Consider the following 25,987-nt stretch of genomic DNA (forward strand, 5'->3'; position numbering starts at 1 on the left):
GTTGGTAGATGAACACAATTGACCATGACTGATTACTTGTAAAGTATTTGTATTTTACAGGACATCAACAAGGTATCTTCAGCTGAACTCCGTGCTCTACCACTACCTGGATGATTTAAAACTAGAACTTAATTTTAAAGTAGAATGCATCATCTCTCAGCGATATAAAAAAATTATGGGGAAAGTCATAGCTTTTAAGGGTGCATTTGTTGATAGAATGTCTGGGTAATCTAAATAGGTGCAGGATTAACTAACTGGTTTGTATTTTGAAACCATAGAATAGCAGTAGATGTCTGTGGATGACTTAATGGTTTGTAATCCACCAACTACACTTTTCTCATGAAAGCATTTGAGGAGTTGGTTCCAGCAATTACAGTACTCACTGTAACACAGGCTAACCAGAGAACACTCTCAAAATTTCATATGACAAGCACTTTGCCCATCTCACAGAATTATATTTGAAAGTATGCAGTTTATAGTTGGAGCAGAAACAAATATCTCTGTACACGTGTTACAACGCAGCCTAGCAGTCACTTGTAGACCCTTGAAACATTCTCAAACCTTGTAAACATTCTCCCAAGGTGTCCTAAACAAAACTTATCCTATTCCAGCCCATCCATCATTAGAGAGCCTCACGGACTCGCTTGGTACCCTGTTGACAGCATCAGTCATCTCCCCGCTGACTCTTCTTAAACTCGAGCACCCTGTCTCTCAGCTCTATGCGCTTTTTCCTCGCAATCTGTTGCTCCTTTTTAAAGTGCAAATCTAAATTGACCTTGCCCCTAGCAGGAGGCTCATAGCTGTCATGCAGTGGCCTGTAAGTAGAAGACCAAGTCTGTGAGAGGATTGTGTAAAAAGATTTGATTTACGCGCATCACAAAGTAATAGACTACTCCTTTAACATAAGAATTTATAAATGAAATACATATTATTATCTTGAAATACAGAGCTCTCAGATTCAATATAAAATAACACAGAATGCAGCATCAGTGAAACACTCTTTATAATTACTATTGGAAGGTGCAATTCTAAATATAAATTTTACAACTACTTGTTTTTGAGCAATATTCTTTGTTTATTTTAACAGCAGGATGATCGGCATGACCATCCTACAAATACTGGCTTTGTAAAATATTACATCGAGGGAGAATCAGACAAATGATTTGTATGTTTTCAAAGGGCTGCCATTTGCTAGAAGTATTAAGGTCAACCCTTATCTAATGTTTCAACAGCTACACAGAAGAAGATCAGGTGACCTATAGAAAGAGAGAACCAGGTGACCTACAGAAAGAGAGAACCAGGTGACCAACAGAAAGAGAGAACCAGGTGACCTATAGAAAGAGAGAACCAGGTGACCTATAGAAAGAGAGAACCAGGTGACCTATAAAAGGAGAGAACCAGGTTACCTATAGGAAGAGAGAAGCAGGTGACCTATAGAAAGAGAGAACCAGGTGACCTATAGAAAGAGAGAACCAGGTGACCTATAGAAAGAGAGAACCAGGTTACCTATAAGAGAGAACCAGGTTACCTATAGGAAGAGAGAAGCAGGTGACCTATAGAAAGAGAGAACCAGGTGACCTATAGAAAGAGAAAACCAGGTGACCTATAGGAAGAGAAAAGCAGGTGCCCTATAAAAAGAGAGAACCAGGTGACCTATAGAAAGAGAGAACCAGGTGACCTATAGAAAGAGAGAACCAGGTTACCTATAGAAAGCTGATAAGATTGATGTTGATTTTGTGAAACTGTTTAGAAATCTTTACAGAAAACTCTCATCATTAGTTATTAAACACAAGCTATAACTTATATTTAAAAAGAAAACACATCTTTTAGAGAAATATTTATTTTAAAAAAGTTTCTTAAAACTATTTGCTAACAATGTAATATTTCTTATAAAAACAGCAATTCATTAAACCAGTAGTGAAAAACAATTGAATTAAACATCATCTAGTCATTTCAACATTTATGTCACCTCGTCGGAGGTGAGCTGCTAATGCTGACACTACCGTTGTGATCTGGCAGTAGGAGTTAAAGTGAATGATATAAATGGAAACTGGGAGTAATCCTGAAATGAATTATATTCTTTGCAAACATGAAACGAAACATTTGCAGCTCTATAATCTGTATAAAGAGTACAGTGCTGTATAAGGAGTACAGTGCTTTTCTCACTTATCATGGTTAATAGAGAACAGCACTGACTGTGAAGAGTAGAAAACTGCCAAGTGGTGACAACCCTCCATCTTTCACATAAATTAGAGCCACTGTAGTTTATACGTTGCGAGACAGGTAGTATAACAATAAAAGCAGCCAGTAATTAAAATATTTTGCTCACCATGTTGTTTTACCTGCAAGACCATCTTACTCATTGATCTTTCTGACAAAAAAAATGATACAAAGAAATCTTCTGGCCAAAATGATTCTTGTAAACAACCTTCACTTATGTAGGCTATTTCTTTTGAAACATAAAATTTATGTTATTTTATGTTATACGCTATGGAACTTTGGCTATTGATCCTTGATATGCTGAGGCAACAAAAGATGAAGTAGCGTGAGATGGCTGTAAATAGTTTATCAGGAGTCGATAGACTATAAATAGACATACCCTTTAGTCAACTCATACTCCGCCTTCTTCTCTTCGATACGTTGGAGTCGTCTTTCCCTAGTTAGATCCCGCTCAACGAGAGGCTCCTCCGCTCGAGTGTACCTGTACATAAATAGCAGATAGAAGTTTCAGAGTAAGAATATTCAAGTTGTCTAACTGCCTCTTCAACTTAAAACTTGAGTCTAAGTGTAACCAGACAAACGTTCAAACTCCAGCATATCCATTCTACCAGGACTTAAAATACACCGTTACAAATAACTCTTGTAACAGGGTGTTTAAAATTATAAATTGGCACAAAAAATTCCAAAATAAAACATTGAGAGCCTTTATAAACACTACGGCTCACTCTATAAATACCCAATACCAATGCTACTAGCATTTTTGAGTGTTTATTTGAACATTTTTATGGTGACCTCATACTTCTGATGAATTCAACTACATGCCTATTTATTACATGCGTTTTATTGTGTAACTAGTTGAATGCCCGGCGGTGCCCGGTAATAAAAAGAGTCTGCACAAAAAATTAATTTTTATTTAACACATTCAACATTTATCCCTTGAACTTTTAAACTTTATATCACGAGAAAAGTGTTTTGTGCAGTTCAAATAAATTAGGAGAAAAATGAAACAACTGGAAAGGTGTTGAAATGTGAAATAATTAGCAAGTAATGGCTAAACAAAGTCTGTTATGCTAAGATTACAGTTAATAATGAATTGATGCTGATACAATTAATTGGAAATGAGAAAACAAAATAAAAATCCTGAATATATTGAATTAATAATAACAATGAGTGCATAAAAGTGTGTGTATAAAAAAGCTTACTGTTGCAGCAGAAGTTATCCATCAAAACTTTGAATACAGTGATACTGGTATCTCTCAGTATTGATACAAATGTGAAAATGACTTATTAGACTGTCTGATACTTTGAAGAGAGAATGTAGAGGCAATTCCTACTTGAAACAATACAATTGTCCACGTGAAAAGTATTTGCCTTTACAGATTTAGCAATTGAATCTTAGGAAAAACTGAAAATAGGAGTGCAATGGCACATTTGAAATTGAAATGACACATTTGAAAATTACAAATTAAAAAAAATAGGTCATGAGTAATGGCAAAAAAGAGTTTTTAAAAAGAATTCTATAGAAAAACAAACGCAAAAGGCAATATTAACTAAAAATAAAAAGTGCACATTTAGCGTGTGGTTACTATAATGTATACTTTATACGACTTAAATTCCAGATAACCATGCAAAGTTTTTGCTTTGTACTACGTAAAAAATTCCAGATAGCATAATGTCAAGTAGAGTCAACTTCTCAAATTTGATCCGAATGGTAACATATCTTGCCGCACTTTTGAGAAAAACGACGTATCTATTATATATACAACTTCCAAGACATTTTAGTCCATCATGATAGATCGTCAGATGATCCGACAAAACAGAGAATAGGTAGCTGTGCAATTGTTAATAAATACTTGAAGATGAGAAATAGATGCAGGTGTTACAGCGTCGGTCTACCGATCTGATTGTCACGAGTTGGAAGTATCGCCGAAAGTTATCTTTTATCCTAACTCTGACCCCTGGATACAGATGGACGACGGACAGGTAAACACCGCTTTTTATAGTAAAATATATTTTTGTTTTGCTTCATTGTTTACGTATAAAATCTTTATTAGTTTTACTTTCCACAATAGAATTTGCTGTCTAGAACAAAATGAACAAATCGTTGTAAATGGACGTCGAATATGTGCATTCCCCATCAACTTGTTGCCAAATTATTGCAATCATCGTCATTGTCTTTAAAACCAGTGAAATTGATCAGAAACAATGTAAGTTAATATTATTATAGTTACTATACAGCCAACAAATTAACAAGTTTAGTTTTTTTTCTCTTCAGCTCCATGGTCAAGGTGAAGACTTTGGGAAAATCTTGGAGTAGATTAATGGATTAGGCAATTTACATGTATTTTACTGTTCGTATAACGTAAAGTTCTTATAACATAAATGTTCCTAGAGCGAATTATTGGAGCATCTACTGTACAATATATGGTAAGAGCAATAGGAATGATAAGAATGGCTTAGGTTAGTGGTTACACGTGCTTGTTAGTATACTTGTTAGTATACTTGTTAGTATACTTGTTAGTATACTTGTTAGTATACTTGTTAGTATACTTGTGGTTTGAATGTCGCGAGTTCAAATACAATTCGAATGAGACTTTTTCGATGCTAAAACTTTATCGCAATAATTGGACAGACGAACATTAGACAGAGAAACACTAAGATTTTTATATATAGATTGAATATAAATATGTAGCAGTAAAAAGGAGTACAGCATAAACAAAGGACTGAGGATATAACAGCTATGTATAGTTGTGAGAGTCAACTCGAATATATGTCTACAGTGAAGAAGGCAGTATGCTATGTTTTGGTAGTTGCTATGACTTGGATAATTTACTACTATTTGGGTCGCGATCACAGAAACCATGGTTAAGTCGCAAATCACGAAGTTGAGTTATCCGACTTTGAAGCTGCACTAACTGAATTTCTAATATTGGTAACGATTTTTGTAACACGTGCAACTGGACCAATCAAAAAGTGATCTTTCTGAATCTGAAGTCAGTTTAGCCAATAGAAATCTTTGAGCCGTTGCTATGCTAAAGAGGAAGTACTGAAAAATGGCGTTCGATAAAAGTATTCGTTTCTTTTTTGCCGATTTTAAAGATATCTCTGACATTTTGGACACTTATAATGAGTACTTTGGTATTCCAACTGATGTCAAAAGCAGTGAAAGTAAAGAGAATGACGATGATATTTTCCTAACGATTCTTATAAGATTATTACAATATTTAATCATAAAAATAATTATTCGATTTTATAAGATTATTATAAGATTTAATCATAAAAATAATTATTCCAATTTACAAAATCAAAGTATATAGTGACCGATGGTGTGCCAAATGTTACTGTTATTATTTTTCTAAAGATTTTGTTAATGATACTACGGCTGTGCCCAATATCGCGGTACTACCAAGCCGTTTTTAATATCTGCAAAATTCAGTAATACATTTTATTATAGATATACAGCTATTTCTATGACGACCAGCTAAAATCTGTTTAAATTTTTATGTTCAGCATAATTTTTTGGATATAATTACAGAAATCTAGATAAATATCACAACTTCTTGATACTGGTTGCTATGACGTTTTGAAATGTCAACAAAATTGTGCATTGGTTTTCGTTTCTCAAACTTTAACACCAGTTTTCTCATAAATATGTTTTCGCAATAATGGTAAACATGCATTCAAATTATTGACCATAAAATCTGCCGTAATTAAACTAGAATCAAAATTGTTTTTGAAAAATATATGTAAGTTTTCTCCTTCTGCTAGTGTAGATAACTCCAAATCTCACACACCCGACTTAACCATGGTTTCTGAGATCATGACCCATATTGCTATGGCTTAGATAATTTACTACTATATTGATATATACGAATCTCATGACAACTCCTGAAATGATGGATAGACAGACTTAAAATTATTTCTGCAGACGCCACACCATACAGCGGAAAATGAGGGCAATAGTGTTATAGATGCAGCAACCATACTTAAACCATAACTGTCACGTACGACGTCTATCGTTTTTTCTAGGTAAATCAGACAGGCTGATTCTGATCTTGTACTTAAAATAAAGATTGGTCCACAAACTTTCAAATTAATGAGGGCTTTTTCAAAGCGTTTCAATATCCGTCTTGAAAACAACACAATCGGCACATTAAGCTCCGCCCATAAACATGTGACATAGCCTAGCTTTTTAGGAGCGGAAGTTGGGAATGTTTAGTCCGATCTAGAATTATAGAGATGACTGTCTTAAAACCCATTATTATCCAAATTCAGCTTTCAAAATAATCTCGGTATTTTATAAAAGGCAGAAAAACTATTTAAAATGAGCTCAAAAAAGTGCGATAACAATGCTAGCTTGTTATAAAATCGCGCTTTTTTGAGCTCATTTTTCTTGGCAATCAGCCTATTAAACATCCTGTAACAAACTACAAGCAATTTTAAATAGTTCACATACCTTTCATAAAAGACTGAGATTATTTTGAAGGCTGAATTTAAGTAATAATGGGTTTTAAGGCACTCATCTTTAGCATTCTAAACCGGACTAAACATCCTCAATTTCCGTTCCTTAAAAAGCTAGGTAGGCTATGTCACATATTTATCGGTGGAGCTTGTTGTGCCGGTTGTGTTGTTTTCGAGACGGATATTGAAACGCTTTAAAGAGCTTTCATGACTGTGAAAGTTAGTGGACCAATCTTTATTTTGAGTACAAACTTGGAATCAGCGTGTCTGATTTACCTAGAAAAAAAGATAAAAGTTGTATGTGACAGTTATGGTTTAAGTAGGCTAGTTATTGCTTGAGCAGAAATGCAGACAATCTACTTGTAAGGACAATAAATACTACCTTATGAATGTAGGTATAGATATGGACCCTGGGTCAAGGTCTGGTAGATCACTGTGGCGTGGATATGTAGGCAGGTACGGCAGCAAGTCACCCCTTACTGGAGTCTTCCTCTGCTCCTTTTCAAAATATGGATTTGCTGCCACATCAGACGCGCATTGAGCTAATATACACTGACCAATCATCTTCACGCAGTCAGGGTTGAAGCCAATAAACTGCAAGAGATACAGGAAGTTAGTAAAAGTAAAAACTTATTAATGGTTCACTATAATAGGATACAGAAACTGAAAAAGCATTAAAATAAGCCAGGTATAATTGTGGAAACCATTACAGACAAAGAAAGTAACGCCTGATGCCATTTCTAAACCATTTATTTAAAAAATGATGAAGGATGAGCGGTCAAAAGATAATGCACGCAAGTTCATATAACAGTTTTTATGGAAACACACACCTAAAATAATAAACTAAAATGATACTCAAAATGTAAAGATCAATAATTTAATAATCATTGATGCATCCCTTTTTATCTACTGCTGTGTTCTACCATTTAATATGATTATGTATGTACGCTACGTAGATATAAACAGGTTGACCACTAAGCCGTTTATGACCACAGCTTTAATAGTTTCGTCATCGGAGTTGAGACTCTCTCAAACCTTCCTTTTTTGGACCGAACAGGTGAGTGTCTGAAGGGGCTAGATAAGGAGAATAAAGATGGATCAATGTTGTCCAACCAAAGCTGGTTATTGCCTCACAGACATTTAAACTTGTGTTGGGTCTGACATCATCTAATCGCAGTAGTACTCTAAACATATCTACATAAGGTTCAACTGCTGAGATTTAAACTTTTTTGTTCTTTGAGAAGTGGGATGATGCTTCTCAGATAAACATTTTTGGATTTAGGATCGAAATAATGCAACCGTGTATCATCTCCATTTAGTAGTCGGTTTCATCATCGTGAACTTTTTTGGTTATTGGTAATGTGAAAGGGAGGATGCCTCTCAAATACACTTTTTTAGCTTCAGACTCGAAATGATGCATCCATGTTTCATCTGTTACAATTCGACAGTGCAAGGTTTCATCATCATTGTGATGTAGCAGAAGCCAACAGTGAGCATTCACACTGGCCTCTTAGTGAAAATCGATACGTCACTTAAAAACTCACTTGACAAACACTTTATATTGCCCAAGATGACCCGTAATCTCAACACTACTGCTATTAGAAACACCTAGAGCAATGTCATCAGCAGTGATACAGCCAATCTAATCAGTTAACATGTGTTGTCATCTTGTCAGGGTTCACAGTGGATGGTCTGACCACTTCTTTTATTGTCTTTCATATCACTTTGACCAGGCTTATCTGCATCAGCTTTAAATCTCGGAACCCAGCAGTTTTTACTCAGCCACAGTGAATAGAGGCATCACCACAGACTTGATGAAGTATTTTATTAATGTTCACAATTGTTTCTCTATTCTATCATAGCTCTTTGTTTTTCTCTGTATGCCAGATTACAAGCAAATTTTAAAATGACCGACAGGAAGTGATGTAACAAGCTTTGAAAATGAGAATTGAAAAGATAACTCTTGCATTGGTAATTTTTCCAAAAAAGCTGATACTTTTGTACAATTCTGAATAAGGAAAATTAGGGTGCATTAATTTTCAACTAGCTCTCATACTTATAGTATTGCATATAAGTAAAAGAGGAAATTGTCTGCTTCTTGTGCTTAATTTAAAATCTAAAAAGACAAATACTAAATCCCTTCTTTAATAAAGACCTGAAATACAGCTATGAAACTGCATGTAAATTTGGAATAGACTAAGAGAAAGATACTACAGGTAGATAAGCATATACGACTCTATGGAACTTACTTACCTTGCCTTCATCATCAACTGTGTGGTAAAGAGCCAAAGGCTGCCCTCGACTGTAGACATTATACCTATCATTGTCAATGTCATGTACAAACAGCCTCAGCGTGTTCAGCTGGTGGGTGACATTCATGAACTGGAGTCCATCAGTCAGAATTGTTTGTGTCAGATGTGGCGACAGCAAGTCATGGTGCATGTCATAGCCTGACAATAATATCGTGGGCGTTTATAACGATGACGCAATACAAAAAACAACATGCATGACAAGTACTTATATTGTTTACAAAATCTTGCTTAGTGTATGTCTGTGAGGAAGGAGATAGCTTTACGGTAAACTGCGGTTTTTACAGCGCACTGAAAGGGATAACAAGTGAGATGACAGCATAGTAAACATACAGACTGATCAGAGATAAAGCGTAGCTACCTTGATAATGGGCAACTGCATGGCTCGTAGCGAATGAGTGCACAAGACCTGTTCCAAGTAAACACTCCTCATATTGGGTGGTGGGCATGTTTTCTTTTAGCCTGAGTTGTTTGAGCCCAGGTGAAATCATAGAGAGGTTAACAAATGAACTTGGACAACCGTATTTAAACCCTGGCTCATGAGGCAGAGCATAGGCTTTTTTTTTCAGACCTCTAGTGTGTGGGTTATAGTCAGCTGCAAAATCCATAATGAAAATGAAAGTTAGGATAACTCCGCAAGCTGCCTAAAAACTTACGCTAACATAGCCAATGCCCTACTCAGCAATAAATCTGAATTGAAATATCTATGACCCATCTGATTGAGATATCTATGGCCCATCTGATTGGCCCATCTGATTGAGATTTTAAAACTGACAACCTCAAATATATTTACTGCATGTCTAATTCAAAGGGGTAAGGAGATAATGTGTCTATTTCCGATCTGGAAACTTTAGGGGTTGTTAATGTGACCAACCCATAATGAGAGGTGCTATAGGAAAATGTGCCATATAAACACAGACAAATCAACATTTTATTTGCCTTACAATTTTGCAATTATGCTTGTTTATAACTCATTTAAAAACAAAATACAAACTAAATTCTTTTCAAAACTACGAAATTCTAAAGTCACCCATTTACAAAGGATTTCACCTAGTTTTATTTCTACTTTCAGATCCTATTATTGAATATACAACAGGGAACAACAAGAGTGTATTGCGGACAAGCAACAACCACCAACTTTTTCCTGCTTTGTCTCAGTTGCTGCGGAACTACTATAGCTCATATCAACCACTAAACATAAACCTAACTATTTGAATAACCTAAAAGATGAAGACAGTTGGTGAGAAGTTTACCTTTGCTTAGATTTAGGTTTATCTCCTCTCTGTGGTTCTGCAAAGCCTCATGGTAAACATGGAGAGCCTCAGAAGGTGGCTGTGGGTCAAGAGGACGAGCGAATCTCTCCACTCCCCCAATATGCTCCTAAACAAAATGGTGTTTGCACTATCTCAACACAATCAGCCTTCATTACATAAAAGACAAAGATTTAAGAATGTACGAGAATTGTTCTCACTATGAGGAGACAACTCTTCGTCATGAAGTGAGTCAAATAACGGCATCTTGTAGTAACTAAAAGTTTCCTTTATCAAAACATACATCATTATTTGTCTATTTGAAATGGTCTCCTATTAAAAGGTTTTTAAGATTGAACACGGTGTGCAGACAACAAAGGCGAGTGAAACTAACAGTTAGAACAGAGATGAACCTAAATCTAGTGACGGCTAACCTGTCGTGACCCATATTTTAGGAGACGAGTTGATAATACAAAAGTATAGCCTTTTACATAACTGAACACATTCGGTGTTAACCATTGCATGTATGCTTAGCGTGAGGTAAGAAAAGACAATCTAGAGGAGAACCTTCTGGAAGCCCATTAATCATTGATAAATTTCACTTACAATTGTTTCTAATTAAATTTGTGTACCTTGACCTTACCGATGAGTAAAACGAAAAAAGCCATCCGAGAACAAATCTGTCTGAACATATTATTTGTCTCCATGCCCTCCAGTGCCAAAATATGCCTTGTGACCACTGGCACAAATATGAATAGGAAGGATGTTCCAAGAATAACTAGTACATCATGTGTAACTTGAATTGCCGTCAAGGTATTGTGTGAATGATAAAATTTCAACAGTTTTCTCAGTTTAGGAGTATATTTAATTATTAAAAAAACAGGAGGTTGCCAGAAAATAAGATTAAATGGTAAGTGATTGCCATTTAGAGACAAAATAAAATAATTCATACTTACTGTAGCCAAAGGCAACGTGTTTCTTAGCTGAAAGCCTACATTCTGCCAATAGCCATACCTGACTACACCCGATTGTGGCAGCACCTGAAAGAGAACAAACAAAAGTAAACAACAGTGTGACACGAGTCAGAGAAATCATCTCAATCATGATAGGAAGATCAAAAGCATAAATGAAAGGATCATGCAGTAATGTTAACATGAACTTCTACTGAAATTGTTGAAAAAAACTGTCAAGTGGCAAAAATCGTGGCACATTTATAAAATTTACAAATTGTAGCACTAGAAGTTCCGCTAGGGTTTCTCATTATACGTGTCTATTGGGCATAGACATAAATTCCAGCTACACACATCGGCAAAATTCATTTTGCTGAGTAGCCAAGATACTGATGACGTGTACACTATGGGTTGTAGATGAATCATGTCAAACTGAACATGTTGGTTTACGTTGGCGGAAATAAATTCGTCGCAATCGTGATTGGCTGAAGGAGCTGATTCCAGTGAACATAATTTCGATTCCATCTTATTCATTTCCAACACAAACAAGTTTCATCCAAAATTCATTTGACTGAACTAATAAAAACATCTACTTACAAATGAACAAAAATGTTCTACATGTAATTGTAACAGAGATATGAGAGCTACTAGGGTATATTATAACTGTTCATGAAACATATCAAACAACTCTATGTAATTATATACGTTGAAACTCAGCTTTTTTATGGTTTGATTCTTTTATTAACAGAAAGTATTGTTATACCTGGCAGATTTTATCGCTAATGCGTAGCATTCCTTGAGCAAAAATACAGCAAAGCGAACAGCTGCAAAAAGTTATTGCTGACACAACCTATTTATGATCCATGATAAATAATAAGTAAGCTGATGATACTTCAATAACAGCAGTCACCAATACAATGATACAAATCATACAACAATAGTAGCAGTCGTCATGGCATCCACACATTCGAGGCCAATTATTATCGATCTATTTGTCCACAGGACACCTTATTAAGTATCATCAATATGTGTAGCCACAGCAAACATGTACCGCGTGGGTGATGCACTTTGTTGATGTGTGGGGCCAGGCCATAAGCAACTAGTACTTTTACAATGCTGATCAACTAGTAGTTATGATCAAGCCGTTGTCAGCATCTACCAATACTTGAAAGTCTTGAATGTGTTTGTACTATAAACCTCAGGTTCAGCTAACGTGATATACTAACTACTCACAAATAGCATTGAATTATTACATCCGCAAGTCTAACTATTCACATACTAGCAAGATCTTTCCATAATATCAATTAAATTACTTTAGAATCAATCTGTACAAATATGTGTTACTTGATTCGCTTCTAAACATAATGGAAAGCCTATTATTATTGATGAACTGCCCATTTTTAGAGACACTCGCATTGTTTTGACATTCATTTGAGTTTCATGGCAAGGTTGAGAACATGATTCCCTTAAAACTAATTACAGTCAAACATGGATAACTCGAACTTCAAGGGACCGAGCAAAAGTGTTCGAATTATCAGAGCGTTCAAGTTATCAGAGCACTGTCACAAGTCCATATATTTACTTATTTATTAGTAGATACATGTACATATACAAACTATAATATAAATCAAAAGCACAAATGGCTTGTTTCAAATTAAATGCTTCTAATGTAAAGTTTAAAACGTTTTCATGAAAAAGTATAGAGATTTTTCTATCACTTGAGATTGGTTTGTTGTTTGAGGTGATGTTATTGCCAGGACGTTTTTCAGATTGACATTGGCAAAACTTGATCGTTGTTGAAATGCTCAAAAGAAAAGACATTTTTTTCTTTTGGGGTTTTACCCACGATCAATTTTGCCGTTTTTTCTTGAAGTTTATGCAGATTACCTTACTTTACCTGGGATTCGTTAAGAGCAACACTCCGAGGAAGTTCAATTAGAAGTTTTACGAGGTTTTACGGTACATTCTATATTACTCATGCTTTTTTAATAGATACTTATTGAATGTACACACGTATTCTGTGTTTAGGTCAAACGATGAACAGTTTTTTGTAGCTCAGACAACGTATACGTTTAATTACAACAATTTTTAAGACGTTTTAAACATTCAACATTCCGACGTTGATTCAACACGGAATCAACGTCGGAAAACTATTCATCACGAGCTAGCCGGGTCACACACTCAAGGATTTTCGCCACGCACATACAAAACAAAAACAACATGCGATTTTTGTTTTGTACGTGCGTGGCGAAAATTCTTGCGCGCGTGACCCGGCTAGCCCGTGCTATTCATCGTATCACAGTATAAATCAAATTTCACCAAACTTTTAGAAAAGTCGTTGACAAAAATATTTTGCCGATGGTGGTAATAACGACGCTTATGAATTATGAAAAGATGAAGTTTACCTCTATGGCTTTGAATAAAGTGATTTTCTAAAGCGATAACAACCGTTTCGGTACCGTTGGGCAAAAAAAACAGTTCGAATTAACAGTGTTGAGTTCGAGTTATCTATAGCAATTTATCATTACGTGGGAACGGACCAAAGGAAATGTTCGAATTAACCATGTGTTCGAGCTATCCGTGGACGAGTTATCCATGTTTGACTGTATATGAAAATATCAATATGGTACTTTTTGAAACTGATAAACAATTGATTTACTAGCCGCTTTTTTCCAATTATTCGTAACAGAAACCATAGCCAAAACTACTGCAATTTATTAATTTGACATGTCAATATGTTTTAAAGTCAGAGAGCAAGATGCAAGCTATGGCTAACCACAGTTTACTGGTACATTTTTTATCTCTGATGGCCATCAAACAAAGTCTCCTCCCCATTTTCAGTTATAACCAGAAAGACCAACACGTAACATAGCAATGCGTTACAGTTTGGTGTTGACCTGACCTGGCTGAAAGTGTTTGAACAGGTCTTTTCGCCACCCCTAAGCCAGTGGGTCTGCAGGTTAACGTTGCTGACAAGGTCAAAGTTAAGCAACGCTGGTTCATCACTGCTCAGTAATACAAGCAGTCGGTTTAGTACACTTTCAAGCACCAAATTTCTCTTCTTTATGTTCCACTCCTCCTCGGTGGAACACTGATCAGCTTGCCTAAAGTGGAAGGACAACTGACTGAGAAACACACTGACATGAGATTAAATATGTTTTGGTACACTCCCGGCATATATTAATCAAATGTAGCCCTTCAAAGACTGAATCCCAAAGACAGAACCAAAGTGAGCAACACATGGCACTATTTTATTACGATATCGTTGTCTATTGATAACAATATATCTATGTGTTGATTGACAACAGTCGCTTGGATTCAACAACAGTGCTTTACATGCTAATCTTTAATATTTCTTTTTATGCAAATACTAGCTGAATGCCTGGCACAGAAAACTTGTTTTTATTTAACATATACAACATTTACCATTCTAACTTTTAAACTTCATATCATGGGAAAAGTGTTTTGTGCAGTTCATATAAATATAGAAAAAAATAAAACAACTGTAAAGCGTTCAAATGTAAAACAATTAGCAAGTAGTCGCTAAATAGTCTGTTCTACTACAATAAAAAATGATTCGATACAATTAATACAAACTGACAAAATAAATAAAAATCATGACTATGTTGGATTAACAATAACAATGAGTACATAGAAGTGTGTGTACAAAAAGATTACTGTTGCAGCAGAAGCTATCCAACATTTTGAATACAACGATACTGGTACCTCTCGATACTGGTACAAACATAAACATGAGATAACGGTTTTTAGTGTTTACAGTTTTTAGCGACTGCCCTTCGGAAGAAACGAAAATTGAAAAAGTGTAATAACAGCACATTTGAAATGACAAATTAAAAAAATAGATAATAGCTAGAAGATTTTTAAAAAACAAGCGCAAAAGGTAATATTAATTAATAAAAAGTCCATACTTAGCTTGTAACCTGCAAGCGTGATAAGGATAGATAAGATACTTGAAGGTTTATTTTAACATTTTTATATTACACGTTGTTTTCATAACTAGAAATTTGTTGTCATAGATATGTATAACTATTTTCACAGAGCTTTTATTTGTCCACTTTTTGTTTAAACAATACTCATATCAATCCTCAAGCTTGCGTTTTACATATTTTATGCATTCAGTCCCAACATTATTATATTAGCTGGACTATTCACTAGTTATTTAGTTTAGACTATAGTTTCTTTGCGTTTTTTTATTTTTTGTTATACACTGCTTTTTAGTTAGTTAATTTGCTGCGGTACCTTGTGGAAAACATATTGTAAAATATGACTATTGATTACTACAATAAAGATTGCTCATATATATAGATCGATAAGGCCAACTGTGAGTAATGGTTAAACATGCCTATCTGTAGGCTTCGAGGTTCTGAGTTCAAATCCATCGTGGGGCATAGTATTTTTCCTTCCTAGATTTTAATCGCTAGAACTAAACACACAGACCAATAGACAAACGCTGAGATTTATTACGAGAAGTAATATTTAAGAATTGAATCCTACTGTAATATATCAATAATACAAGAAGTCCAACTAAAGACGGACCTTTACAAATCACAATGACCAGAAGACTAAAGTAAAGTATAACCTACAGATCTTACCAACCTTTTAATGTATTTATATTCTTCAGTTACGACTGCTCTAATATCTGATACAATGGACAACCATCGGTTGGAAGATAGCTCTGCAATGCAAGGAGGTAATAAAGCTGAAAATAGTTTTCACAGTAAGCTACATCTGAAAATAGACAATCACAGCATTTCATCTAAACAACACTTGTATATATCCTTTCAGGACATCAACAATAAGTTCTAAAAATATAAGGGAAGTTTACTTAGCTGTCTTTAGAAACCATAGTACAGTCAAACCTCAATATACAATGTTAATCCATTCCAATACTTACATTGCCTGCCAAAATCGCTACATGTCAGAACAAATATTTCTACCCGAATACATATTATTACGTTTAATTCATTCCAGAGCAAAAAAAGGACATACTTCAAACAATTACATGTAATGTTAAGACATTACACAGAACAATATAAAAAACTATATGTAAAAAATATGAACTATATTTAAAATTTAAATTGAAACAAACTGGGAATGAAAGAAAATTTTATTGCTAATTTACTTAAACTTAAAAACAAGGTTTCAAAGTTTAAGTAAATTAACTTAAAATTAAGTTTAACATTTAGATTTGGCTATGAACAAGTTCAGTGGTAAAGTAAGTGATAGAAATACATGGTGTATATATATTTGCTATTTTTTATATTTATTTGTTGTATGTTGGAAATTTGTTTGTCGGAACAAATATTTGCTTAAATTTAGCGTCGTATATCAACAATTAAGAAGTAGAAGTAATCGTTAGTCAAGGCTTGACTCTACTCTATCAATAAATAATTCACAATCAATTGAGATGATGGTAGTACTGATGGTAGTACTGATGGTAGTACTGATGGTAGTACTGATGGTAGTACTGATGGTAGTACTGATGGTAGTACTGATGGTAGTACTGATGCATTTTTATCACTTAAAGTGGTCGAGTAGTAAGTGTGTAGATAAAGTGATAAAGTATGTTAAAAAAACACCATCTTCACTAGATAACTCACCAACACCTGTCTTAACCTGCACTGCAGAGTCTAAATATGACTTTGTAATGTCTTCTTGAAACTTGAGGACATTCGGGGTGTTGAGATAAGGTTTCACATCAAAATAATAAAGTTGATACTTTGATCCGTGATTGTAATATAGTCTTTTTTCAATAGTATCTAAGGCATCTATAGCTTCTACATCATCATACCACTTCCACGCATCCTTTGGACTGAAACTATACCAGCTACCTGAAATGAATGCAATTTATTACACAAATAAATGTTTGATGCATCAACATTTCAAATTGCACATGCAAATACTTTTTGGAAAAATGACAATGCTCAGAAAAGAATGTGAAAACATGTCTGAGATTCAAGCTTTTTTGAATGACATGTTAGGATTAGTAACAGCGAAAAATATAGTCAACCAGCCGGTTAATCAATTTATGTTCTAGTTTAAATTCAGCAACATATAGAAAAATGCTTCATTATTGCTAAGAACCTTGACAAAAATCTAGGGATAAACATTTGGTAAATTCTAAACAATTCCTTTTTCATAACTGGCTTCTTTTTATCTTTTAATTATGTCTTCATAAAACATTAAAAATTCTAAAATTACAATTTTTGTTTCCATTCACCTTCTCTTACACTTCCAATTCTTTTAGAGCAGGTCCATAATCACACCTATTACAATAAAATAATACGCACAGTTCGAAACGCTTGGTCTTTTGTTTTACTCTATAGATTACATTTTGACGGAACATTAAATTTAAATCGACCATATTAAAATTACTATTCACCGAGATTTCAGATTTATAATCAAAAGAGTTGTCATTCTTGTTGAGTTAGAAAAATATGCAACTTGGAAAGCTAAGTACTTACGATAAAACTATCTCATTTTAAAAAATACACATAGACAGAAGCCATTATGTAATTTACTGCCATAAGCTCAAAATTCTTTATGAATTTCATCTAGAAGATTTGCTTACCTATAATAAACACATCACAATTGCTACATCTAGATTATCACACACCTTGTGTCAGAAAATTTTTACAGAGTAAAACAGATAACCAACGACAAACACTATAGTAGGAATAATTAAACATTTTGATTACCCATAGAGATTTATTATTTTAATGTAAGATAGTAGGTAGGCCTATATTTGCACACAGTAACAATAAAACATACAGAAACGGTAGAAAAAGATATTGAAATACAGTAGCACAGAATATAGACATAGAAGCCAAAGTAATGTTCAAATATAGTCTTCGTCAGAGTTTCACTGAAAATTTACTTTTATTTACCAAACTGGGGAAAAACGGAGATTTTGTAATGCAGCTTTCATCTTCTACATGAGCTTATGTTTTTTTGTGCTAGGAAACCATTGTTTACCGGTTCAATGATTTCGGACAACGCTGCTTGAAATTTTGAAAAAAAAACACTAATAATTCAATTATTACACTAGTGACGACAAGGCTTAATAATGAAAAAATAATCCCTGTTAAGTACCTTAAGAGACTAAACTAAAATCTGTCGTAAAATGAAGTTCTAGCTAGAAAAAACCTTTAAAGCAATTATTTCAAGTTGCTCTTGCAAAACTTTCCCAAACAATTTCATATTTTTTGTAGTAACTTAAATTTCCATATTTTGAATAGACAATAAATGAAATACATTTCATATGCAGGGGCGTTCGCGTTGTCTACATAGTTCGTTCCATCACTCACTTATCCTTATTTTTAAATTTCTGCTTTACTAAAATGCACTTTATTATTTACGACATGTACAATTAAACAGACCTGGAGGATATTTTGGCTTAACAGCAGGATATTCAATACGTGATCGATTAATAAGTCTTGAGCATGCTACGCACAACGCCCGCGGCTGCAGCAGTGACTTTCTTTTTATTATGGCAGCCATCATTCGACTGTTGAACCGAGTTCCGTAGCTGGAAGTTTTTATGATATATAACTAGTGTTAATTTTGTAAACAAATATTATAATAAAATTTAATATATAATTTTATTGTCAAAATATTTATTAATGTTTAACATAAAACAAAAAAATATTGTCAATAAACTTAATATGCGGAACTGCGTGCGTAAACCTATTGCATAGCGCTTGCTCTATCTCCAACCTTGTTGTAATAGAACTCAACGTAATGATAAGTAATACACACACACTCGTATACTTATGTTAAAGTAGGTCTACGACTGTGACATAATTGATCTCAGGCTCATCTTAGCGAAATGGTTCGAAAGTCGCATGGGTAGCGACATAAAGTGACATTTGCCGAATAAAATGTAATGCTTATGAGCCGAAGTTCGACAAATTTTTGTTTAACGGTTACATGATGGACTCGGAGCAGCAGAAACTAGCAGAAGAAATAAAACAAATTGAGTTGGTGTTGAACTCTGCAGATTCTCTCCAGCAAAATAGTACGGTGATCAATCTCACAACATCATGAAGTTGAAAGTTTGTTAAGCACTTTTAGTATCAACAGCGTATATTGTTACTAGGTGTATAATAATTAACTAATCAAGCAGTCTTAGGTGTAACGCGGAAAAATAAAGATTTGCAAGCGTTTCCTTCGGAAATATCGTCTGGGTTTTAAGAAATAGAGTATAGGACAATAATTGCACTCATGCCAGTCAAGCGCTCTTTTTAAACAACGGGTTGTCGCGAAATGTTCTGATGTAGTTTGGTAGCCAACTTTTTAACACTTGCTAGAATATTTAAAGCTCAAAATGGATGACTAAAGATAGCAACTAATAATTGTCCAAGCTTGATCGCTGACCACAAGCGGATTAGTCAGTCATATCATGTCATAATTAAATTCAAGTGAGCTTTGATTTCAGGCTGCAAGAGTATTAAAATAATGTAACCAATGTTAAAGAATAGGCAAGTGTTATCTTAGCTAGCTACACCTCTTTCCTTTTATTTAAGCAAGAAGATTAATAAGTGCAACAGTAGGCCTATAGCTAAAGTATCACAATTACAACTAATAAACGTAAGCATTAGATAGAATAGGCCATTTCTTGTATAACAAATGGTTTTCAACATGTGAAGCGGCTCATAATGTCTAAGTCTAATTGATCTGTATATTTTTCGATATCGCTGAGGATGGAGGTTAACATGGGCAATCAAAATTATTTTATGTAGACTTTGTTTAGCAAATTCACTTTTGGTTCAGTTTGGTATGTTTATGAGGTTTTTAATGCTGAGATTCATAATTCTTCACCTGCGATCATAAAGACATTCAATTGTGGTAATCCAGATGGCTGATGAAGTGCATAGGATATCGTATCTGACATGCGTCATTTTTTGTAATTATTCTATAGTCATTATCTATGTACAATGTTGAAGGGAGAATGTTCTGAATAGTGTGATTTTCTTTGTAGAACCGGTATCATTTTAGGTTAGTAGAAGTGTGTAGATGACATTGAACAACCCCTTATTGCTAATTCTAGTTGGAACAATAAACATAAATGTTCACCGAATTTATTTTGTTCTGCACAATACATTTAAGCAAAAATGACATGTTTTGCTGGTACAAAATCGCATTGATGCAGCCTGATAAAATCATCCATGTTGTCTCTAACGGCTTATTAAAAAACTAAATTATAGCAGGTTATTGCACTTCACCATGATGAGCTATATATACTGTTGTTTAGATAGTATATAACTGTTTAACTTTGGTTAAAAGCTCTCAATAACCTCTACATATAAGGATGTTATGCCAATGTTTGTAAAATTTTTGAAATTTTTTGTTATACGTAGTAAACATCAAAGTCAAATCTAATGATGTATGTAATGGTAGAATCTAATGATGATAATACATTGTAGGCTAGATAGAGCACAGTTAAATATGGATGTAGCTGTAGCAACACTAGACTGTTGACTATACGGTCGTTGATGAAAAAATATTCATTCCTCCAAATACAGAATGTATAGGCTAATTGATACAAACAAGGGTTGAAAAAACCAAGTTTTTTGGTTTAAACCGGTTTTTATGGTTTAAACCGGTTTTTATAATTTTACCAAGGTTTTTACAATTTTTAGTCTAATTAACATCACTTACTATAGCTGCATGATTGAGTATTGAACATACATATGTGGAATCATCTGTTAAAGATGGTACTGTGGGAGTTGTTATGGGGAAAAAAGAGAAAAAACATGGAAATTTCAGAATGAGTCTTAAATCAAACATGGTCGATGAAATACAGAGCAGAAATCTTATCACATAAAGTTAATATTTTACATACAGCTCTATGTATAAGTAGAAACTTTAATCCAAGTGATTAGTCGTGTGGTAGTGTAGAGCAGAGCATAATGCAGATGCATTACCAGTGTTTGGAGCTGTGGCAGATGACTCAACTTCTATCACTTGAATATTAGCATCACTGTCTAAATTGGTGTTTTCAGCTTGACATTTTGCTATGTGAGCTTTAAGCCTATCTTCGTGACCTCGTGTTACGGCAGCACACCTATTACTTTTTGCCTTAAAACCTTTGCCTTTCAAAACTTTTCAAAACACAACAAACTTAATAAACTGAATTGTAACAATCCAACTACTTTGGCTTGTGCCCAATAAATAAAATATTAGTTTGCAAACTTGAAGCATTTGCCCAAAAGGATTTTATTGTTTTAATTTCTAATTATAAGTATTCCTTTCTCACTGGCCAGACTCGAGAAGGTATTTATTCATTATTAGAGACGATGATTGGATTAGTATATTTCACATGGTTTTTATATTTCATCAGCAAAGAGATCATCATATCACTTGATAAAACCAATTGAAAATAAAATTCACTAATTCATTGTTGTGCTAGGATTTCATGTAGTTTCAACTTGAACTCTGCCATCAATTTACTACTGTGTCCTAAATAAACTTCCACAGCTGATAATTACATATAATTGCATTTCTACCGCACATGAACCACTAGGAGCTTAAAATATTATGTTTTTCACAAAAAATAATGAAAAAAACCAGTTTTTTGGGCTGGTTTAAACCGAGCCAACCCTGATACAAACCAAGTTTGTTTCTATCTCTAATAACCAAAGTGGCGTGTTTCTTTACTGCTGAAACCTTTTCAGCTTGTTAAGTCGATTATGGTTCTCAACTAATAAATTGTGTAAAAGTAATACTCTTTTTAGAGTTCATATTGCTATATTTCCTCGCTATCCTGAGTTGACATCTTTGATGATCGAAGACGTTTTTTAGCAAATTAAGCAATATGCAGTCAAAGCTAAGCATGAATATGGTACATAAACAATGTTCTGCTATTCAGGCTATGAATCCAAGATATCTAGAAATATGAGTTTGTATCTCAGATGCTTTGGCAATGAACTATTTTTTCTGACTTGAAAATATAAAAATTTGATCATTATAGCTGTATCGACTTACATTTTGAATTAAACACAAACATGTTTTGGTACTTGCATATAAATGTATTTTTATTTAATATTGTTTTATTTGGAAAATAAATAGTAAAGAGCTACTTTAGAAGTTCCCTAGTAGCCTATTCCACATTTTTTGACCCCCGTCTCATACTATCAATATGCAAAGGGGATGGCTTTTCAATTCCTAAAGACAGTCGCTGATCTGTGTAATTATAAAATTGGTTCACTAACAAACAATGAGTCAACTTTTGTTGTACACATTAACTTAGTTCTAAAGTTTTGAGTTTAAAGGTATAACATTAAGCATTGAATTGTTTTGTGGGTATCTGTTTTTTACATATGTTATCAACACCTCTTTATTAATTTAATGAAACAGTTTGATAATTCAGGATGGATGCCAACAACTCTAAGTTAATCTAAGATAGGACAACTTTTGGCACTTATAGGTTGTTCACTTACGAACATAAATTATGTAATAAGCATTTTGCTAGAATGTACTGATAAATAAATTACGGCGAGGCTCAGTGATAAGCAGGGCTTGCTAATGGATGCCGTTGTGTACTTGACCTTAAGGTTAAACTTTGTGTCAAGTCTTTTGAGTTAATGACAATGAAATTATCTCTTTAAATCTATCAATGTACATATAGAATATATCCTGCACATTGTATGATATTGGATAGATATTAACTACATTAGTACCAGACACTCAATGGTCAAACGCGTCAGATAGTTTTACGGATTAGGACATTGGTAGAAAACAAAGTTTTTGTACTTGAGGGAATTTGCAGAACATCAACTGCAAAATTATAAACTGTCGTAAATTTGTGATTCGTTGTTGTTGATATTTTCTCATCAATGCCTGTTCCATAGGTGAAATCAAAAATTATCAATACTCGCTTGTTAGAAACACAAATATCAAATTTTTTGTCATTATACGTACGCTCTGTTGAACTCATTTTAGCACAATCATTTCAAACAAATAAGCATGAGGTTACAAAAATTGCATTCGACCGGTAGACAATTATATCATATGGCGTTGAATTCAAACACAGCTACCGCCTACGATTTGACGTCATTATGTTGTTTCTTAGTAAATCGCATTGTAAAAGGAGGAAAACTGTTAATGATGCCACATCAGACTAACATGTCATGACATCCTGACAGCTTGAAGTATTGCTACAGATGGAAAGTTGTATGATCATATTATCAAATCTTATTTTCTGCTCATGTTTCTGTTGTTCTTATCCCATTTTCTAAAACTGTTAGAATAAAAATGTGTATAAGTGTATAGGGTTCCAATGTATGTTTATGTATGTTCCGGTGTGTAGGGCTCAAATTTTAGTCATATTACCTGAAACCTGCATCATAAATAATAAAATTTTATTTTCCTCAAAATAAAATTTTAATTTAAATGTATTTTTCCAATTTATTTAAAAAAATTCTAGTGTTAAACAATTAATTTTAGTGGCCATTTCTATGCTGTTAAAAAGTATTCACTCAACTTTAACAACTTTCAAAATTGTCATGTAAAGCTCATTAAGTTGCTGTTTTACACAAATGATGTCATTCATTTTTGATTGGAATTAGCAGTCATTGGTGTGCCATGTTTGTAGGGAGGCAGCAACAGACAGATGAGGAGGTAGACAGTGACGAAGAAGAAGAGCTTTGTATAAGTGCTGACAAGGGCATTTATAATTCCTCAGACCTGCAACCCATTGCCTCAACAAGGTTGTACAAGTAGCAACGAGAGACAAGAGTCTTGAACTTTTATTTCCGTGATGCTGCATAATTATTACTAAATAAACTTTATTTTTAATTGCAAAATTTCATACGAGATGACTTGAGGTTTCAAGAGGCTGCCTAGTGTTTGTCACTAAGTATTTTAGTAGGACAATAGTACCTAAGGCTGATGATGAGATAGCGGATGGCCCCTAGACAGTTGTTCTCAAGTTTTTCAATGTAATAAGTTTTTTCAGAAATCACTCAGTTATGTCTGATTAAACGCTACTGTTCACAACATTGTAGATATTCACATTTAGGTGGTATTCCCATCAGAACAGTTTTTGTAGGCCATTGGCAACATAGAAATGTTCAAGCCAGGTTGGTGGTCTGAAAAAGGCGATGCAACAATATGTATATATAATATATGCTATACATGCTATTTACACGGTCCTCACTGTAGCAATCAAGATGAAGAAAATTTGTATGAACGAGATGATTCAGATGAGGAACTTGGGGACACCCTGGAGACGGCCCTCAAGCTCAACAGGGCTTATCAGGAGCTCCTGCGCTACAACATTTCTAACATCAAAGAACTACTGAATAGGAATGCAGAACAGCAGGTACGTTAGAGAAAAAGACACCATACTATATTTACACTCCTGTACTCTTTCTGGTAGGTTTCTGTATCCGGCAGTTGTCAGATTGAGGCTAAGACAGTCTACAATCCGGTGATGATCTTGGTATGTAGGTGTCACCGTATCTTGCATCGGAGAAGTTTTTAGATAAGGTGGCTGCATTTACACTGTTTGCACCAAAGATGGTGTAAAAAATTAACTGTATAAGGTTATAAATAATCTCATATTGCGTCAAGTAATGGTGATTTGTGATGCCATTCACGAGATATTTAATAGAACACTGTAACCTATTTTAAAAGAATGCCTATGATAGTTTTCCCACTGTGTGTGATGGAAAATTTATGTACTTTAGCGAATAGGCCAACAACAACTTGCCTCGGACATCTCGGAGAAGCCGAAGAAACTAGCTTGCTATGACATAATGACCTATCCCTACTTCAAGGATGAATGGGGTTCAGGACCACCAAAGAATCGTGATACAGAGCTGAGGGATTTCCTCTTTCCTAAGATTGAGTTGCCTAAAGTCTGTAAGTCTTTTCTTCTCATTTTATTTATTATACCAGAAAATGCTCATGAGATGTTGTGTGCTGTGATGATTTTCAGCGCTTTCTAAAGGAGCAGCCATTTTTCACCAGAAAGTTGAACCAATGCTCATGATAAAACGCTGAAAAACCTGAAATTTGCTTTTATATTTTATGAACTAAGAAAATGTTTTTTTTATTTCTGCTATGCGCATTGTATACCTGATGTTATTGTCATGCATCCAGTAGTTTAAAGTGATCTCATTTGATGTGCTGATAGGTGATATTTGGTTGAAGTTTTTGAAGTAAGTTGAAAGGTTAACATATAAACAAAACTTGTACAAAATCAGCATGTTTGGTGCTGTATTTCATATATTTGAATTTTCTATTCCAAGTTTAAACAATGAAAATACACGTATATCAACTACTGCATAATCTCGCATATTAGCTTACTCTTGCAAACTGCCCAAAATTGAAGAACCCTGAAGAAAGTTTCACACGAACATGACGAGTGTAACGCAGTTACACGACCGGTGTAATGCAGTCACATGACCAGTGTAACACGGTCACGTGACCAGTGTAACGCAGTCACATGACCACTGTAACGCAGTCACATGACCAGTGTTACGCAGTCACATGACCAGTGTTACGCAGTCACATGACCAGTGTAACGCAGTCACATGACCAGGGTAACGCAGTCACATGACCAGTGTAACGCAGTCACATGACCAGTGTAACGCAGTCACATGACCAGTGTAACGCAGTCACATGACCAGTGTAACGCAGTCACATGACCAGTGTAACGCAGTCACATGACCAGTGTAACAAGTAGTCAGGTGACTATCCAACCATAGTGTGTTATGAGCAGCTGAATAAGAAAGCATAATGGTGTCTAAAGTAAACACAGTGTCCTTAC

At 34.4% G+C, this 25,987-nt stretch overlaps 2 protein-coding genes across 3 annotated transcripts in view; one reads left to right on the forward strand and one right to left on the reverse strand.

The window, feature by feature from the left end:
• Positions 1-362: 362 nt before the first annotated feature.
• LOC137399940 (large ribosomal subunit protein mL65-like) lies at positions 363-18,713 on the reverse strand. The gene is made up of 11 exons (XM_068086205.1): positions 18,591-18,713; positions 16,812-17,042; positions 15,808-15,886; positions 14,093-14,294; positions 11,197-11,280; positions 10,244-10,370; positions 9,352-9,585; positions 8,935-9,131; positions 7,064-7,275; positions 2,600-2,701; positions 363-815 (listed from the first exon to the last, which is right to left on the reverse strand). The coding sequence occupies exons 1-11, from the start codon at positions 18,709-18,711 to the stop codon at positions 665-667; spliced, it is 1,740 nt and encodes a 579-aa protein (XP_067942306.1). The 5' UTR covers positions 18,712-18,713; the 3' UTR covers positions 363-664.
• A 382-nt stretch (positions 18,714-19,095) lies between these two features.
• LOC137399650 (uncharacterized) overlaps positions 19,096-25,987 on the forward strand; it is a 42,085-nt gene continuing 35,193 nt past the window's right edge. For both annotated transcript variants that reach the window (XM_068085835.1, XM_068085836.1), the window contains exons 1-4: positions 19,096-19,228; positions 23,807-23,921; positions 24,376-24,535; positions 24,903-25,077. In XM_068085835.1, coding sequence (XP_067941936.1) covers positions 19,141-19,228; positions 23,807-23,921; positions 24,376-24,535; positions 24,903-25,077 — 538 coding nt within the window. In that variant the 5' untranslated portion in view covers positions 19,096-19,140. The remainder of the gene's footprint in view (positions 19,229-23,806; positions 23,922-24,375; positions 24,536-24,902; positions 25,078-25,987) is intronic.

Source organism: Watersipora subatra, chromosome 7, assembly GCF_963576615.1.
Source record: "Watersipora subatra chromosome 7, tzWatSuba1.1, whole genome shotgun sequence".
In the NCBI taxonomy this organism is placed as follows: domain Eukaryota; kingdom Metazoa; phylum Bryozoa; class Gymnolaemata; order Cheilostomatida; family Watersiporidae; genus Watersipora; species Watersipora subatra.